A 19429-nucleotide genomic window follows, 5' to 3' on the forward strand; every position below is an offset into this window, starting at 1 on the left:
GCGAGGACAATTACAGCAGCAATAACTTAGGATGCCACAAGGGCTTATATCAAGATTTGACAATGAGCGATGAAGGGAACATTAATAATATTGTCAGGACATATGAGCGGGTGCAGTCATACATGTATAAGCCAGAACAATGGGAAGACAAACTGCCTGCTGCCTGAGCTGCTGATATACACTGTGTAAAAAACAGAGAATGCAAAATTGCGAGTCAGTGCAATTTTGGTTATTATATGAGAATGGATGATTTCTAAGTGTTAAGCAGAAAAAAAAATCACATTTTCTGTTTTGCCTTTTGTTTTGATGAGCTATATTCTAATATTCATTGGTCATTTGTATTTTGTGATGCATGCTAACGTGAACAAATTTCAATATGATGCCGATGACTGTCGCATCAGTGGTTTCATACAAATCTAATAGATTTGAATACCTGATTACTTGCAACCTGCAACAATATGCTAAACATAAAACATTCTATGTTTTAACTTAGCACAATATAAAAAGTAATCCTACTTTCAGAAGTCTACCTTTTTTAGCCTTCCAGCTGTTACTGGCTATTTTGTACAACTTTCACTCACATGAATACTGTTCAATATCTATACCTTCTGCAGTGGCATCGGTTTTGATCCACGTGAATAGGGTGAGAATAATTGCTGTCCAAGGTTTGTTACCGGGGAAATAAAACTGAATGTGAAGCCATCTACTAGTTAGCATAACCATCAGCCAGTTGGAGTGTTTATCACCTAAAAACTACAGCATTACTTTTTCCTGTTAATTTCACTCCAGGGCAACTGAAGCCTTCATTACTCTCTACTCAATGTTTTGTTTTGAGGTTAACACGATGGATTCTTTACACCTGCAAGTGTGCTCAAACATGAATATCTTTGTAACATTGATTTATAGCCTGTCTATGAATCAGATCCCTTTTAGGTAAAACAGGAGTCAGTAATGGAAGCAATGGGGTTCTGCTTTGTCAGGACATGTGAAAGATACTGCTGGGTAAAATGTGCTACTAAAAGTGACAATTTTGAATATGCACAATAATGAGGCCAAATCCACAACTTAAAGCAAATTTGAAGTGTAGTTGAAAGATATAGTCTCTTTACTGGCCAATACATTCAATATATTAATTACAAATCAATCGCTGTTTCTGTCATCACTGTTGTGATGGAGTTTATCTAACTTTCGGGGATTTTGTACATTAGTGTTGAAAGTTTAAAACTGAACCAGCTGTAGGGACTTTTTTATTATACACTCTTCATACATTACCTTCATGGTGTGATTTGTTGATTTTGTTCTGATAAACGTTGTTACTATATGATGTGGTTTATGTACAATAATATGTACCAAGTTGCTTGAAATTTATTATTTTCATTTTATTTAAAAAAAACTAAACTTAACTGCATACCAATGTGTGTCCATGGTTTTTACTTAAATAAAGTAAAAATATCAAATTTATGCAGAAGAACATAACATCTCTGGTTCCTGGATGTCAGAATGTCCAGGAAACAGTTACTTTTTTGTAACCTTATATACACATTATTTCCGTTATATCACTATCAATAATCTTTCTGTGTTCACAAAAATAAACGCATTATAACAAAAAACTTAAATCAGCATCTTGACTGCCGTGTCTCTATTTACAATCCGTCTGTCTGCCAAGTGATTCACTTTTCTGTTCAACAAATGTTTCTATTGCTTTGTTTCTTTGCATGTTTTTAGTTTGGTCAGGATTTATAGATTTCTTCAAGACAAAAAAAGAGAGATAATCACTTATAGGAGCTGAGAGTCAGTGAACCCTAACTCTCAGCTCCTACGTTGTAAGCGTGGGTAATTCACATGAAAGCTGCAACCTACATACGTCTCATTGCTTTCCTGTATAACATAATATAATTAGAAAGTTCTGTGTTTTTTCCACTGAAAGAAGGCTAAGCACTAGAGGTTATTCAATTAGTTTTATCCACTTTATCAGTGTACAGTCTTATCTATTAATGTAGCTTGTAAATTACAGACAATATGCCTATACCAACTCTTGCTTTATGAACAAGAAATATTTTCAAATAATAAAGAATGTTTACATGTCCTAAAGGTTAATGTTGATTTCTGTATATAACTAAACTTGTTACGAATACATTTATCTAAAGCCGACTTTAACATAATCATCTTAAAACTAATCACTTTTTTCCAATGTGCTGAACAGACTCATGATCTTAAGTTCCATAATAATTTTATAATTCAAGCCATTTTCATTCCTACTTGTATTCTTTTTGTCAAAAAGCTGCACTATTACCTTAAAAACCTAAAAACTGAAAGGCCACCCACCATTACGGTCTGCATAAAAAATCATTTGCTATGTTGGAATATTTTCAATACTGTGGGAACATACTTTTTTAACTTATCTCGTAAATGTCAAATATGCTTTATATATCATTTCCTTTTGACAACAGATAAAGTTAAATTATACCGTTAGCTCAAGAATCTGTGGCTTATTACGTCTGACGGACAGTAACTGAAAACTAGTTAACCTGGGACAACTGAGTTCATATATTTGAGAGTAGCACAGCAGGTAACACATCCCTCATTGACAAGACATAAAATCATTATCCTGCCAAGAAGCAGGTCAGTGATCAAAGACCATCGCTGTCACTGTTAACAGTTTGCCAACAGGCAAACAACAGTTACAAACAAAATCCCTTTCACTAAGGTCAGAGATGATGGTAACCTGAAATAAATACACCCTTTTTCCATGGTGAAGCCTCTTACTTGCACAACACTTTGAGGATTTATTCTATTCTTCTTCATCTTCGCCTAAATTAAGTGGCCTACAGTACAGATTACAGTAGATCAAGCACTTTTTAATGTGCTACACATTGGTGTAAGAAGAACCTGGCATCACTCGTTTTACTCCTCTCTCCATCTCTACTGATCACAAACAACTGTTATTTTGCACATTTGTTTATTCTTGTTGTGGTCAAAGATCTCTTTCAGATCATGGGCCAGCACAGTTCTTTGTATTAGAAAAATTCCAACTTTGTGTGCTGAATACACTGCCTATCTTGTCTGTTGTGGGCTAGAATGCTTTTAAGCTCATTATGATCGAAATTTTATTTTATTTCTTTTTATCCAAACAGACTGGCCGATGTGCTGCGCACCCCCTACACATGGCAGGTCCACATGTAGCTCTGTAAGCAAAGTGAGCCACTGGGTCTGAACTTTATTCACTGAATGCTAATGCCAACTGTGACCGCAGCTGCTAAGTTGGAGCCAATATGATATCACACAAACTCAGTTTATGCACAGCATTTGTTTTTATGTACTGCTGGCTGCTTCAACCTCAGCAGGCATGCTGGCATCGACCTTCGGGTGATGGGTTTGGTCTTTGTGCACGCCTCACCTCTTAATGATAAAATGAGAAAACTGGGTCGGAGATGTACATTCCCACCAGAAATAGTGGGAAGTTAACATCTTCAGCTGAGTACCAAGATTTCCAACTGGGAAATCATCTCTAAATAAATCAAATGAGTTTCACAAATAGGTGAGGAGCCTTTGGGAGGCCCAGGTTTGCTCCTGGGAGGAATGAACAAGTCTGGATGATTAACTGAGAAATGAATGACCTGCTCATGTATCCACTAGAAACCTACTTGTGCAATGAAATGACTCTAAATTAAATGATATTTGGTGTGTTCAGTCCTTTATAGAGACAGATGTTGTTTTTATGACAATTTATTATCTCTTTTCAGGAAGGAAAATGTGATACAGTTCTATTTTCTCAACTTGAACTTCCACACAAATATTCAGAATTCACTGTGTTGAATACAATGATTGAGCACTTTGGAGAAAAGAAGCAGTATTACATCTCACACAATGTCTACAAAATTGGAATAAAGCAAAGAAATTAAGAAACCGCGTAAAGATGTGTGAAACTGTTCTTGATGTTAGAAAAGGAAAATTTCCAGAAGGATGGCAGAGAAAAAAAAAACAAAACTGAAGCAATCAATAACGCACTGGAGAGATGTTACGACTTACCAGAGTTAGGATCGGAGTTGCCATCAGCTTCAGTCCTCTTATCTGGGGAGGCCTGCTCGTAGAAGTCGTCCTGCGCCTGCACCAGAGGGAGAGGTTGTGTGAGGAGAGAGCCACTGCCTACAGGCTCATGGTCCCCCAGACCGCTGTCACTGCAGCTCTCCTGAGAGCCATCCGGCAGGTGAAACGTGACGCGCCGCTGTGACTAGAACCAAGAGCACAAAACAGAGCCTCTGATGTTAGTGCTCTGCTCTGCCCCCTCATGTTTTTTTTTTCTTTTCAAAGTATTTCTTTACATTGAGCCAAACATGCTCATGCTTGCTGCATTACACAATGAGTCCTGATTGGGATAGCAGTGTGTGAATAATTTTGAACAAATGATGCAAACTACTAGGGTTGCAAACCGACTTTTTGAATTAAAAGGTCTACTTTGACCTGTTCTGGCAATCCATGGGGAAGGGAGTTCAGGCATTGCAAATGTAGTCACGTTTCACTGCACACTGACAACCCGTAACAGCATGCGAATTCATACCATGCATTGTAACAAAAATTAATCAGGATGAAAAATAAAAAGTTACATGTCTTTCATAAGTATGTGGTGTAATAAATGTGTGGCATAAATAATGATGGTTATTAAATCCTCCTCCTTTGCTGGGTCATACAATCATATTTCAAATCAGCAGCAGGAACATTAACAACCTGACTATTTAGTTTGTCCTGTCAATTTGTTTAGATAAAGGTAAAGTCAAAGTAGGTCCTGAAGTCAGCAAAAGGTTTCCCCAGTGGGTTGTTATTTTGGGATTCTGTACTCTGAAAGATCAAATAAATTTTGGATTACACAAGTGTCATTTGGACATGTCTTATAATCTATTTTCTCACATGGAAATGTTTAGCATCATTCTATTTAAGAGTGAACATTAACAGTCAATATTTGACAATATTCCTGCTTGAGAACACAACTGTTTCTTTGTGTGTGTGTGTGTGTGTGTGTGCGTGTGTGTGTGTGTGTGTGTGTGTGTGTGTGTGTGTGTGTGTGTGTGTGTGTGTGTGTGTGTGTGCGTGTGCGTGTGTTAACGAGAGCAGCTTTATTGCAAATTTGGTCATAATAAAATGCAGTGATTGCAAGTACTGAAAGTAAAATGTGAACAAACTGATTAATAAACTAGCTGTAGTCACAATATAAATGTCATGTCATGATGCAAATAATGTATCTATTGTGACCATACATTTGAACATTCAATCATGTTATTTATTATTCTGAGGCTGTAAAATTTGTTTAGATAGTGACCAGTGAACAATAGTCAGTGAGAATGCATCATGCATTCTCACTTATAGTGTTTTTATTTCTTATTATTATCAGTGAGAATGCATCCAATGCATTTCACTTGGAAATATGACCAAAAAAAAGACCCTCCCCCCCCAAAAAAAAACCAGACAAAAATAACACGCCGATCATCCTAAAAGCCCTCGTGATTGAATTTCCTATTGTAAATTCCGAGTGTCTTTTTCTCGTGCTCTAATGACATTTTCCTCAGGCTTTTTCATAAGTCCAGACAGAAGCCTTCAGCTAACCTTTTGTGAGCATAGAGAGGTCCCTGCCACATCCTTGGCGATGACAGACAGAGGAGGGTTTTATAGTAATTATTGGCAAAAGCAAAGGTCACCCAATCTGCAGTCTAATGCAAATCATCTCATTATATATTTTAGAACTGCTCTGAGCGCGTGCAACATTCAATTAAACAAAAAGGTAGTATAAAGAAAAAAAAGATGGCTTGATACTTTAGTTGTAGAAAAATGGTGGTGAGATTAGATAGATAGATAGATAGATAGATAGATAGATAGATAGATAGATAGATAGATAGATAGATAGATAGATAGATAGATAGATAGATAGATAGATAGATAGATAGATAGATAGATAGATAGATAGATAGATAGATAGATAGATAGATAGATAGATAGATAGATAGATAGATAGATAGATAGATAGATAGATAGATAGATAGATAGATAGATAGATAGATAGATAGATAGATAGATATTAACAATGACAACTGAAAGTCGAAGATCCAGCACAATTAAATAAAGGTAAAGGTCTTGTAAAGCAGCGTGAATCTGGATAAATGTCACTGTTAGCAATTATAGAGAGGCAGATGAACAGATGTGGCATTTCAAATGAAGATGACATACCAACAGTTCAGCTGGGAAGGATAACCCATCTTTAAAGAATGTTTCTCTTTTGTTTGTTTGTGTGCAGCTAATTAGCCAGAGCACAGCTATCAGTTTTACATGAGCTATGCGGTGCACATGTAAAACCAGTGACTGTGAAGTCACTGGTTTTCATCTTTAAGAGAAGCCTTAAAGATGGAATGTTTGCTGTATCTGCACCTAATTAAATGGAGCTGTAAATGTTTATCTTCCTGCAAATGCCAACGACATTGGCCTTAAGTGTACATTCACATCAAAGATAAATGCACTGTGATATTGCAAAGCAATGAATAAATTAAAAATACAATGATTATATTTTAAACATATATTTTCACATACAGGTAATAAATACATAAAAGAAAAAAGTGTCTGTCAAGTTACGATAAAATGGCTCATATGACAAAGTGCAGAGAAGGGAACAGCAATGTTTTGACTCAGTTCCTCACTATGACATGACGTATGCAGTATTCGCATATGCAAAACGTACATATACAGGTCGATATATGTATCTGCTGCACTTTAGTGCTCAAGCACTAAAGTGAATTTCCTTGGGGCCCTATTTGTAAAAAGCATTAATATTTAGTGCCAGACAATTACTGAACAATTAATTATTTCACTTTGTGTACAATTTCATGCTAAACAAAAACAAAGTAAATAATGTTCCAGCTTTATATGCCATTCACTATCTATGTCTGCGGGAGTTTTCTGTCTGAGTTTGTGCATGTGGTTATTAATGGGTTTAAGCATGTTTGAAGATATTTGTGTTTTTCTTTAGCTGACAGTCACTTGTGGTAATATTAGCATAAGACCGGCTTAAAGTATCCCTGCTGCCAGTTTACAAGACATTATGGCTTATCATGCCTGCTAACCCTTATTATCCGCTTGTTTTTATAATTTGCCTGACCAAACACACTTACTTTAACAAACACAAAGCAAATAGCACCACAGATCTGCTGTGTGGTTTAAATTCCAACAAAAACGGAAAATTACTTTAGAAAGTGCTCACTCTTTGGTGCTCTCATACTTGTGAGGAAATGTGTCTCAAATGTTTGAAAGTGGATGGGCTTGTTTAAAACTCTCATAAATATATTCTCCAGGAATCAAAACTGAACTAATTGCTACTTCTCAGTTTTGTAATCATTATGAATATTCAAGCTGTTGCAAAGCTGGAATGATGTACCTTTAAAAAAAAAAATAGTTTTTGTGACAAAGCAACTGGTGACTACATTTTAAAGTGTAACTTTTATCTGAATGAATATTTATAGCCAAACCTGTTTGAAAACAACTAATCTAAGCAACTCTTTGACTCAATGCCTCATTTATATTTCATCCAGCACACACAACAGCATCACGTTGCAATGTCAACAATAACTTTGAAGATGTCCGTTATACCTGTGGATGTCGTCAGTCGTTCTGATTACAGTAACAAGCTAATGCAGGATCCACAGCAATCATAGCAAACTAGATTACAAGCTCAAGGTAAAAAGAAAACTGTCTAAGAGAGCTGGGTGGGTCAGCATGTGCACCATGCACAGAGGCTGTAGTCCGTGATCCGGTTGTCCTGAGTTCATTGGGCAAATTATTGCTTGTCTTGTCCTTCTCTCTCCTCCCAGTTTACTGTCCATTTACTGTTCTATAAAGACCACTAGAGGCTAAAAAATCTTTAAAAATAAAAACAAGGAGGAAAGTTCAAATAAGGATGCTATAATAACGCGCAGCACGGACTGAATCTGGTTGCTCGGGGGATCTTTCTGCACAAATTTCTAACTATCTCCAGGAGAAAATTTGGTTCTGTATTCTGAAAAATTCTAAAGTTGAGAATATGTATGAAAAGCTAGGCTGCCAATAAATTTAGCACTGAAGAAATAATTCAGAAAAGAGCAACTGATGGTTAAGTGGCACGGTACTGCACTCAGACACAACGAACACCAAATTTTTAGGTTATTCTTTCATTAATTACTTCAAACTCCAGCAGCACCTTGGTAGAACAAACAAAAATCTAACTTGGTGCAGCAGAGATCCTGGCAATTGTAGCAAACATTTTCTGGAAAGACTTCATATGCAAAAAGGAAACTACTGACTAGACTGTGGTGGGCAGCCTGGATTATGCATGTGGGGGTGAGCATGTACAGTTCCAATGTAGAAAAGATGTAAGTTAGAACAGAGGGCAAAAAGAAATAAATTAATCCATTCCTCATTTATGTCTTCTTATCCTTTTGGTGTTTGGGTGAGGCTTGAGGCTATGTCCAGTGATCACTGTGTGAGAGGCGGGGTACAACATGGACATGTTGGCAGTTCATCGTGGGGCAACAAAGAGACACACAAAATAACCATGCACGCACACACACGCACACAGTCCCATCTAATTGGACAGTGAGGGGAAGTCTCAGTCCTTGGAGAGGACCTACGCATGCACAGGGGAGAACATGCAAAATGCATGCAGAAAGATCAAACTCAGGACCTTCTTGCTGAAAAGCAATAGTGTCCTGTTGCAAAAAAAATATCTATTGATAAAATAAAGCTCTTCTGGAACCAAAAATGTCATTGTTACAAGTAAGGTCTTAAAAGTCCTATTCATAATATTAATTTGGGTGTGCAGGTGTCCTTCCCTGATTGGTAGAGCTGGAAGAACAGCAAGACACTAAATGGAGAGTAAAGAGGAGATTATGCTGCTGTGGACCACCCAATATTTATCTTCTCTTCTTTCTGAATGAAGCTACAATTTATGTGGCAGCCAGATAACACCCTTAAAATACATTCTCTCCTAAACCCAACCAGGTGTGACTGTGTTTATATAGATTAGCTTTCATTTTCTACTTTTATTTCAGTTAGAGAGGTAAGTTCTTGACTTTATTTACTTATTTTAAATTGTTAAAATTGAGTTTCCCTCTGTTTCTTATTTTGGCTTAAGTCCATGAAGGTAAAATCTCATTTTGCAGTGCAAAACGAAATAAAAACATCATTTTCTTAATAAATATCATTGTAAACCATTACAATGTGCCCTTGGCTATTTCTAGTCTGAAGAAGATCATCACCTTTATGTTACGACTTGCTCACCACTAGATAAGCTATAAAAATACACACACACCAAGTGAAACTACATCTCAACTCAAAAATTATATCTTTCACATTAAAATCTGCTGCTGAAAAAAAAAACCCAAAAAAGTACTCTCTCAGAATTTAAACAGCAACACCTTAATTTAATTTAACATAAAAAGGAAGGGTAGGGCTTATGAAAGTAAAAACCCTCCCTGCCTCTGTGTCTTTCTCCTCCTGAGTTTGACCATATGGAGCTCAGTATGCAAGTTCAAAACAACTTCTGTGTTGTACTGTGTTCCAAATGAACACAATATATAGCCTTCCTATCAGGCCAACATTTAATGAGAAGCACACACGGGACATAGTGTCAGCACGCACACGCCATCACGCACACGCACACAAAATAATGCAACTAACCTCCTCACCACCACAAATAATCTTATCTAACAGCAGCCTGACACCTGCGGTGAGCGAACACTTCCCACGAGTCCATTCTCACAATCAAACCACGAAGGGAGATCAGTCAACCAGGAAAACAAAACTCACTCACCAAAAGATCTCCTTACTCCCCCCATCGCTGCCCTGCTCTCTCTTTAAGACACCAAAGGTGCTCTGCCATCTGCTGGTCGTTTAAGAAAATGCATGTTTTTTTCCCCCCTTTCTGCGTTGCACTGCTGGCATTGATTGATTTTTTTTTTTCTCCTTCTACAATCTGTTCTACGGCTTTGCTTAACATTGTTTAATGACTTAATTAATAATTCACAGAACTGACCATACAGCTTTATTTGCCCCTAACCTTAAAACACAAAGAGAATAGGCTGAATCGTTTTTTTATGTATATTATGCAATTTTTGCAAGAGCATTTAAGTATTAAACTCTGATCCACAGAGTTTCCGCCAGTTGTGACAAGCTGCTACATTCAATAAAACATCAAATCCAGTGACACATTAACAGCTGATAGACGTTGCCTCTAGTCAACATAGCATGAAGTTTTCCTTTGGGCTCATGTATAAAATGCTGCAGTCTCAGTCAGGCTCTATTTTGATGACATGAAAAACAGTTAAAAAAATATATTTTTGAAATGTTAAAAAAAGATGAAAGACACAAAGATACAAACAGTTTCCAAACGCCTTTCTGTAAGTAATACTGAAATAAAAAGTGACATATGAATCACAATCTCTGCATCTTTTATTCTGACTCCTATATTGATGCAGTTTGCTCCTGCCACCTCTCCAGAGTCTAGTCCCTCTGCCTTCTGCTTTTCATCATTAAATCACAGCGAGACAGTTGTGAAAAACATCTGCATTCTGCCATGATCACAATAAAACTTGATTAGTCACTCTCGTACGCTGTGCCACAAAGACACAAATACAAACTGACAAAGATAAACACAAAGATGCATAAATCTCAGTCACATCTGACCCATTTCCCAAATTGCAAGCTTGGATGAAAGGGCACGTTGTGTGTGTTTGTTTATTTGTTTATGTACATAAGTTATGTCAAACGCTGGGGTGCATCTTGTTGTTCATTCACACAACAATGTTTGGGTTTGTGATTATTAGTGCTGTTTGTTATTTTGAGATTTTTTTGTGTTAAAAGGGCTTATGCAGATTTATAGATGCAAAACATATACCGGTATTGAAAATGTGTTCAGATATTCTTTTAATGTCTTATTCACATCTGCAAATTTTTCTTTCTTTTGTTTCATTAAACACACAAATCATTGTATGATTGTGGAGCTTGTTTCTCAAAAGACATACTGTCTCAAAAGAGATATTTTAAACTTGGCAGCTAAGGTAAGAAACGTGGCTTCTTTTGTCTCCTCTTACACATTTTTTTTAAGAAACCACACGTCAGCCGGCTTTTAATAAATAAAAAAGCACACTCTACACCTTACTTTATTTTGCAACCTGGGATTTTTGAAAATAGACAAATTTGTAAATTTAATGTGCTGTTAAATACAATGAAAAATGAACCAATTTTTTAAACATTTGCATTTTAATGACATGCCTCTTCAAAAGAGTTAAATGCCATCTGCTAAACAATCACAGTATCCATGGAGATGTCCAGTGGAAACTGACCATTAGCTAACTTTTAGCACAAGAACACAACTATTGAAAAAATATACAAGAAATACCACTGCACCCACTATATTTTACTGATTTAGTTCATAGATTATTATATAATTATCAATTATATAACAGTCATCACACATTGAATTCCAAATATTTTTAGCAATATTACTATTACACATGTTGATTTGCATTGACAGTATATTTAGGATATACTGTGAAGCTCTAATATTGAATTGTATTAAATAGCATAAACCAGTTGTCTTGTTTTTTTAACCAAGACCATGGAAATTCAGGGAGGTAATTAGAGCACACAGGTTTTATTGGGTATTAGAATTTATTTAATCCCTAAAAGCTACATCTTTGCTAAAAACCCTAACCCTAACCCAGGGGTGGGCACTCCTGGTCCTCGAGGGCCGGTGTCCTGCAACTTTTAGATGCATCTCTACTTCAACACACCTGAGTCAAATAATGAGGTCGTTAACAGGACTCTGGAGAACTTGACTGCACTTAGGAGGAGATTCAGCTGTTGGATTCAGGTGTGTTGGACCAGGGAGACATCTAAGAGTTGCAGGACACCGGCCCTCGAGGACCAGGAGTGCCCACCCCTGCCCTAACCTTTTCCTCCTTAGAATCTCTCTTCTTCTAGTGCCTAAAATTGCAATCAACAGGCATACAGCTAGTTGAGCTAAGTAAGTTTGACACAACAACTGCCTAAAGCTGAGAACTTGAAATGCAAACACTGCCTGAGCATGTATACCACATTTCTACATGGCACCACCATCTAGCTGTCTCAAAAAGCTTTCCAACTCCTTAAGATTGGTATGCGCTGCACCAACTGTGGCATATGGGATTTTACATTGTACATTCCAGTCTCTCAAAACTGAGAAAAAAAAAATCATTAACTAAACAGACTTCACCTGAACTGACTTTTTGAGAAGGATGAAATTTCATCTATAATAAATGCTATCTAACACCACCCGGGGCTAAATACGGACATCTTGGCCTCTTCTTCTCTTTTATCCTCTGTACCCTGCACTGACCTCTTGCCTTTTCTGATGAAGCTTCCACCAGCCTTTCGCTTTATGTCTCCCACTGCCTCCTTATTCCAACTTCAATATGTTGCTAAATCACCTGGCTTGCCTGAGTGAGAACTGTGACACGGTTGTGGTTCGACCAGCTCTCCTCTGCGCCTTAAGCAGAGCTGAAGAAACCTGTGCAACTGCCACAGAGCATTAGCTACAAAGTTAACTACTACTGACTCACTCTTCAGTTCCACCCTCTGCCGACATCTACAACCATAAAATGAGAGACACAGCAATTCTTCTCTATGTGTGTCTCCTGCATCAGGATGAAGGATTTGACACTCAGAGACAGTTAACTATAGAGCAGAGCAGACGAGGCCCTGAGCACTGAATGGGAAAGCTTGATGTGTTTATGAGTTACAGTCCATGTGATCCAGGTGCCGCACTCACCACACTGTCCTCTGAAGTCCCCGTTCTGTGGCACTTTCTGTTATGGACTGTGTTTAATGTTCATTTAATTCACAGCAAATTCTACCTTTGCATGAAATAATTTGTTAAAAAAATGATGTGTACATGTGCAAAATAAATAATAATCAAAACGTGTTCTGTGATTCATAATAACCTACAACCCTATTAGCCGTCATGAAATCCTATTTGTGATTTCATTACATCAAATAGGTACAGAAGCACACATTTGTTTAGTTGGCTCTCTGTTTATCTTGTGGAAATAATGGCTATTTACACAGCCATGATTATCCGGCTTTGAGGGATCAAGTGTAAATCGATGCAGCAGGGAGGTCTGTTTGATGTTGGCAGTTGATGTGAATTTCTCAAATTTGAAAGATATGTATGCAATTGTGAAATGGTTGTGACTTTTTTTCCCTCCTTATAACAGACAAGAAATTAACTATCTTCATCAAATGAACAGCCTGGAGAGTTTGTTGGCTTTTTGAACTCTGGGGGTCGCATGCCTGCCCTGGCAGCTTGATTTTTCACGTAAAGGTTAAGATTTTTACAGATTTAAATCAGGTGAGTTGTGTCACACTGGTGAACAGTACTTACTGGTTTATGCAACAAAAAATTATTTTACATTGACGTATTTTCACTCATTTTTCTTTTTTATCTTTTGTAGCCCAGAGCAGAAGAACTAAGACAAAATTGCTGAGTTGGAAAAAAAAACAATCATAAATATGCTGCCAACAATTTGGTATTTTTAAATTAATTCTGCCTCCGCTGTGCTTATGTGAAAAGAGTTCTTGTGTTTAAACTCTGAAAAATTGGGGAAACTGTGCTATCTTCCCAATAGCCAATTTTCTATTTATGTTCCTGTATAGCTTTATCTGTCAAATGCAATTGATTTTTTCTTCGTTTTTCTGTTTACATTTCAGTACATTTCTTGTTGTAATTCTACTTAGCTGTAGTAAAAGAAGAAACAAAACATATATCATGTATATCCCTCATTAAGCTGGTATTTAGATGGGAACTTTCAGCTCTGCTAAATGTAGCTTTGCATTTTATTATTATTAATTACTAAAACACTGAAAACTGACCAGGACCATTAGCCCTTATTTTGAGGCAGAAAATAACCAGTATTAGTTTTCTCTGTGTAGGGTCATAAACTAGACCTAAATGAAAGTAGCAACTGAAGAGATACATTTCTATAGCAATTACAAAATGGTTTTTTTGTCATGGGACGTCAAATATCAATATTTTTTTTGGGTGGGGGGAGAATAACAACTTTTGAGGTAAACAGGTGCTTTTCTTGACCTAATGGACTGAAATATTTAGCTTTTTTAGTTTTATTCTTGTGCAAGATATCCTCCAAAATGACACAACAGATCGGGCGGCCACTACCATAATGAGATCAACATCATTAGCCATGTTCTTGTCCCTTGTGCCATTTTCAAAACATTCTGGTCTTATCTCTGTTAATAATGTTTCCACTTCTCAAACAATATTTCTTAATGTAACAACCAAACATGCTTTTACACAAAGCAGCTTGTTCATGTTTTGTTTTTTTTCTTCAGAAACCTAAACGTTAAAGGACTCTAGGATAGATAAAAGACAACATTACCAGAGACTCTTCCTCCTTGGCAGTTTCTGCCATTCTGACCATTGTTCTCTGTGGGCCTTTGTTCAAATGACATCCTCATGAAACTATTTTATTGGGCTTTCACTCTTTTTATACAAAGGCTTTATCAAACAACCTTTATTTTCACTTGGGACAATCTACTTTCTAGGTCTTTTGATGCAATGACAAAGACGTCTGTTTTTCTTCTTTGAGTTCAGCTTACTTGGTTGCCTGATAAAAGGAGCGCAGACACACATATCATGGAAAGACAGACGCATTCATGCAGTCATCCATTAGGTCATTTTCTATACCAGCTTACTCCTGTGCAGTGTCATGGAGGCTGGTTCCTTTTTTCTAGTGGTCAATGGGTGAGAGGCAGTTTACACACTGGACATGTTGCCAGTCCATCGCAGTGCACCGGCGCCACGACAGAGACATGTGATGTTGAAACGCATACTCATACCTCAGGGCAATTTATGATATTATCCCATCATGCATGGTTTTTAACCACTGGGAGAAACTAGATTACTAGATAAGCCCATGCATGCTCCATAACAGCATACAAACTTGCCGCAGACACATTCTATGCCTGAAACTTCTTGCTATAACAAGACTACATCAAACACCAAAGCCACCATGCAGCTCTAAAAGTAAATGAATCTGGTTATGATCCAGCACAGCAGATGTTTAATGATTTTGAATCCGAGTGGGAAACTCATAGTTGCAAGAAAATGTTCCAAAACCTAATATTGTAACTTATCAAGCTTTATATGAATATATCTCCTTCTAATATGAAGTATTTATTTTAATGTTTTTTACACCTGACACGGTCAAGCCGAGATGTGACCATGCTGATTATTCATTCTAAGTTATAAGCTCCAAAAGCGCTCACTTAAAAACAATTTTCACCTAAGTTGCTGCTTTGGATGCTAAAAAAATGTTTTTCTTTATATTGCACTGTTCCTTTTGACATTAACAATACATTTGTTTAAATTTAATTGTCTGCTAATTAGAAAAGATCATTATAAATGCGTGTTAATCTCATAAAATTTGGTGAAAATATAGAGCTAATCCAGCAGATAAGCTTCTTCATTATCCAAAATAATTATGATTTAAAGCTTAATCCGACTTATCAAAGTGCCTAATACTGTGGACAAAAACGTATTACTCTGATATTGCAGGATTCAAAGAAAATGTAGTTAGCATGTGGTTAGAGTTGTCTGATCAAAGGGGAACAAGATAAATAAAATAAAAACTTAACTCATATGTTCAAACAAGTGCTTTGCAGTTAAAGCATAATATTAAAAACTGTTTTTGAATACTCAATGGATGAAAATGTAATTCAATACAGAAACTAAAATTATGTATTAGAACAATACAGCTCATGTCTCCCAGTAGAAAATAATGTTTGATAACTGCATGCGAAAGACTAGATGTGCCTATACATTAGAAAACACAACTACATTCTTCTTCTATGGACTTAAGAATGTAAAATGTCATCTTTTAATACTTAGAATTTCTTGTGAATAATTCGAGTTGGAAACAAAAAATACTAGTTTGATTAAAAGCAGCCCCTTGTTCAACATTTGGTTCGAGGGTCTGGACCGCTGGCTAGTGAGAGATGATTGCTTGCTGGAGGCGTGGAGTCAGTTTACGTTTAAAATTTCACTCAATTGCTAAACGTTTGGCTGTACGCAATACGCTAGTTCATTCCATGAAGTTTACCAGAAATTGCCTGTAAACGACCATCCCTCACTGCGAAGAGAGAAGTGTTGAACCAACTGAGATGGCTGTTGATGTTGATTCGGCATTTGGAAGCGTGGCGAACACGGCCTGAATGCCTTCTTTCACTTCCTCCGCTGCCATTGCTAGAACTGCAGTCAGACTACAATTCTAAAACAGGGCAGAAAATCAACGTCAGTTTTCACAACTCCTCCTTCTGTCTGCAGAATTAGCCCAGTTGGAATTGTTCTGGAGAAGTCCAGCTGAATGAGAGAAAGCCCAGACGGAGCATTGTGTAGGAAGGCAACGGCCGGGGTAGGCTTCTACAGATTCTGGTGCATGCAGGAGGTTTAGAGACAATGCTGACCAAGCAGACCCACTCATACCTTAGGCATGACTCCCTGATGCTTGTGACATGTTATGGGTGCAGCTCTCCTCCCAAGAAGTGTTTGATCACCTACTATCAAAGACACAATTTCATCTAAATCCTATAGACAACAGCAGCACAATTTTGATTTACTTAATTTTTTCAATGCTTTTTATTTTAATGTGTACACATTGTATGCTGCTGTACAAACACAAATATGCTATCATTTTGAGACAAGAAAAAAAGGATAAATACTTATATCAATCACTGATGCTTTTTACAGCTAATAACCGATATTGCCATGGTATAAAACATGTTAAAAGAAATCAGAAACATGTTTATTTTTCCTCACAGGACAGTCACAGAAAAGGCAGTAGCCCGGAGTTCAAGTCCTAATAATTAATTTCATGGTAAAGGATCTTACCAATAGCAGTTCTGTAGCAACTAATCATCTGTAACATATGCGGCAGCCGGACCATTTTTATTTGTTTTTATCCTAAGCAGAAAGCAATTTCCTACCTACCGTTCCCAGTCAAAGCAAGTTGCCGGCATAATGCAGGGTGGTGGATAGTATTTCCCAGTGCATAATTTGTTTTTGTTTGTATGTGATAGCTCACTTGTTTGTATTCAGTGAGTCTGTGAAAGAAACAGAATACTTCTGTGTCTCTCTCGTCTCTTCACTGTTTGTTTACTTTAATGGAAAACCATTCAGGCAAAATGTAGACCAAAGCAGCATTACATGCTTGTGTACATTGTTGAATATCTCAAAAGTTATGTATTATTTCAACTTGTGTTGGGAAGCAGGTGTCTAAACACAAACTTTCAACACTGGCGGGAGATAAAAAAAAGCATTTGAAGTGTTGAGATTAAAAAGAAATTAATCTTAAGTGGCCAGAAAAACAAAAATTCCTACAATGTATGGGCACATATATTTAAAGGTATTGTGAGTGACAAAGTGCAGCAAGAAAATACAATTATTTCTTTTGCGACTAAAAAAATGCATTGCTTAGCAATATTTTCAGTTTCACCCCTATTAAAATGTTAAAAAAGCAACACACTGACATCCTATTTTTTGTATGTATTGCCTCCTAAAACTATGTTTGGCGTATGCTTCCAAAGGTTTTCATTGAACCAAAGGGGAAAAAAATGGATAATTTAATCAACTATATGTATCTTGAAAAAGTTAAGCATCTCATTACTGAAAAGCTGCAGGAGAAAAAGAGATGCAGGATGAAGACTTGGAAAACAAGAGCAATTCAAAGAGTTAAAAATGGAAATTGACAACAAAGCTTTCCATTATTTTGTCTATGTAAAAATTCCCTTTTAGAGATTTATTTTTTCTGTTAATAGCTAACATGAGCATACAAAATGAGTTGTCCCCTCACATCTATGTTGTTTTTTTCCCTTTCCATTTCCCTTTTATTGTGTTTATCATCAAGCAACTCTAGTACCAGATGAGGATATTTTCTCTTTTCTTTTTTTTAAACAAAACAAGTTAGCATTATTTAACACAAAGAAAAATTGTGAAACTATATATATATATATATATATATATATATATATATATATATATATATATATATATATATATATATATATATATATATATATATATTATATATATATTATATATAAGTGGGAAATATATATATTTCCCACTTAGAGAAAACAAGTATTTTAACTTATTTGGTCCTTTGTGAAAAAGTAATTGCCCCCTTGGTGGCAATGACTATCATTTGGAGTGATTACTGCCAATAAGCTTTTCATATCACTGTGGAGGAATGATTGTCAACTCCTTTTTTCAGAATTGGTTAAAAGAAAAGAAGGGTTTTTATTCACAAGTTGTTGGCTTAATCATCTTAGAGCGTCTTAATTTGTTTTAAATCTGAACATTTACACATGCTCCAAAAGTTTAATTTTGGTGATTTTGAGGGAATTTGTTTCCTCTTTTCTTGATTTTTTTTAATATTGAGTCATGATGTGTTTTTCAGATGTACCTTTACCTTTACCAACGTACCTTTAATATGGTGCCTTGCATTTGCCATTGAATTTCATTGTTTTTAAGCTTTCTTATCATGTTCTATCACTTGCTTTTTCTATCTTTTTGCTTTGGTCACTTTAATCAAAGTGTGTTTTGTTACCCACAAGATTAGAGCTTTTGCAGGCTAAGTCCTTACACTAACTGCCTGAGGGATGATGCCCTGGTTTCTATAATAAGAAAAAGGCGAGGCTGTGCATGCAGAGTATGGCTGAGGATTATCTTTTCTTGTGCTCACCTGCTGGTCTTCTCCAGCTTAACTTTGACTGACTAATCTCAACAGTCTTTTCTTGTAGTGATAGACTGACGTTTACGCCTCACCTGTGAATATGTTTAAAGAAAATATCCTTTTACAAATCTGTCTCACTGTCACACACTAAGATCATTTTATGAAAATCAACAGTAAAGATGGGTGACTAACGTGGCTTTATGGTTAAACCATGATCCAATACTAATTATCATATAATAAGGGTGACAAAAGCCAGATGGGACCAATGCACTAGTTCAGAAGTAATGAGTTTCAGTTGAGCTTTAAGAATGAGCATGGCAGACCACTGGTTAAAAAAAAACTTTGTTTCTTCTCTGTGGCCATCAACAGCTTACAAGCAATTCTTGCCTAGTTGTCAACATGTCAGTAAGACAGGAAGAGCCTTCTTGTCAGTCTCCCTTGTGGTGAATTGCCGATTCACAGAGAGAATACATTATGAGAGAGCTTAGTTACATATATATTTAACTAGATATCAGAATTTAAATAAAAATACAGAACAATTTTGAGTTGTATCTTTTAATAAGATACATCAAGTAAATTTGAATAAGATTGTCAGAATCAGAAAAATAAATACTGGTACTGGAAAAAAAAAA

The 19429-nt window shown here is 36.4% G+C and overlaps 1 protein-coding gene across 4 annotated transcripts in view; it reads right to left on the minus strand.

Annotated features, from left to right (window-relative positions):
* Positions 1 to 19429, minus strand: part of pcdh9 (protocadherin 9) — a 185921-nt gene that overhangs the window by 41235 nt on the left and 125257 nt on the right. For 2 of the 4 annotated variants that reach the window (XM_023332402.1, XM_005799711.2), the window contains one exon: positions 4030 to 4231. In XM_023332402.1, coding sequence (XP_023188170.1) covers positions 4030 to 4231 — 202 coding nt within the window. The remainder of the gene's footprint in view (positions 1 to 4029; positions 4232 to 19429) is intronic. The other 2 variants (XM_023332404.1, XM_023332403.1) reach the window with 1 other exon arrangement.

The sequence above is a fragment of the Xiphophorus maculatus genome, chromosome 4 (genome assembly GCF_002775205.1).
Source record: "Xiphophorus maculatus strain JP 163 A chromosome 4, X_maculatus-5.0-male, whole genome shotgun sequence".
Taxonomy (NCBI): domain Eukaryota; kingdom Metazoa; phylum Chordata; class Actinopteri; order Cyprinodontiformes; family Poeciliidae; genus Xiphophorus; species Xiphophorus maculatus.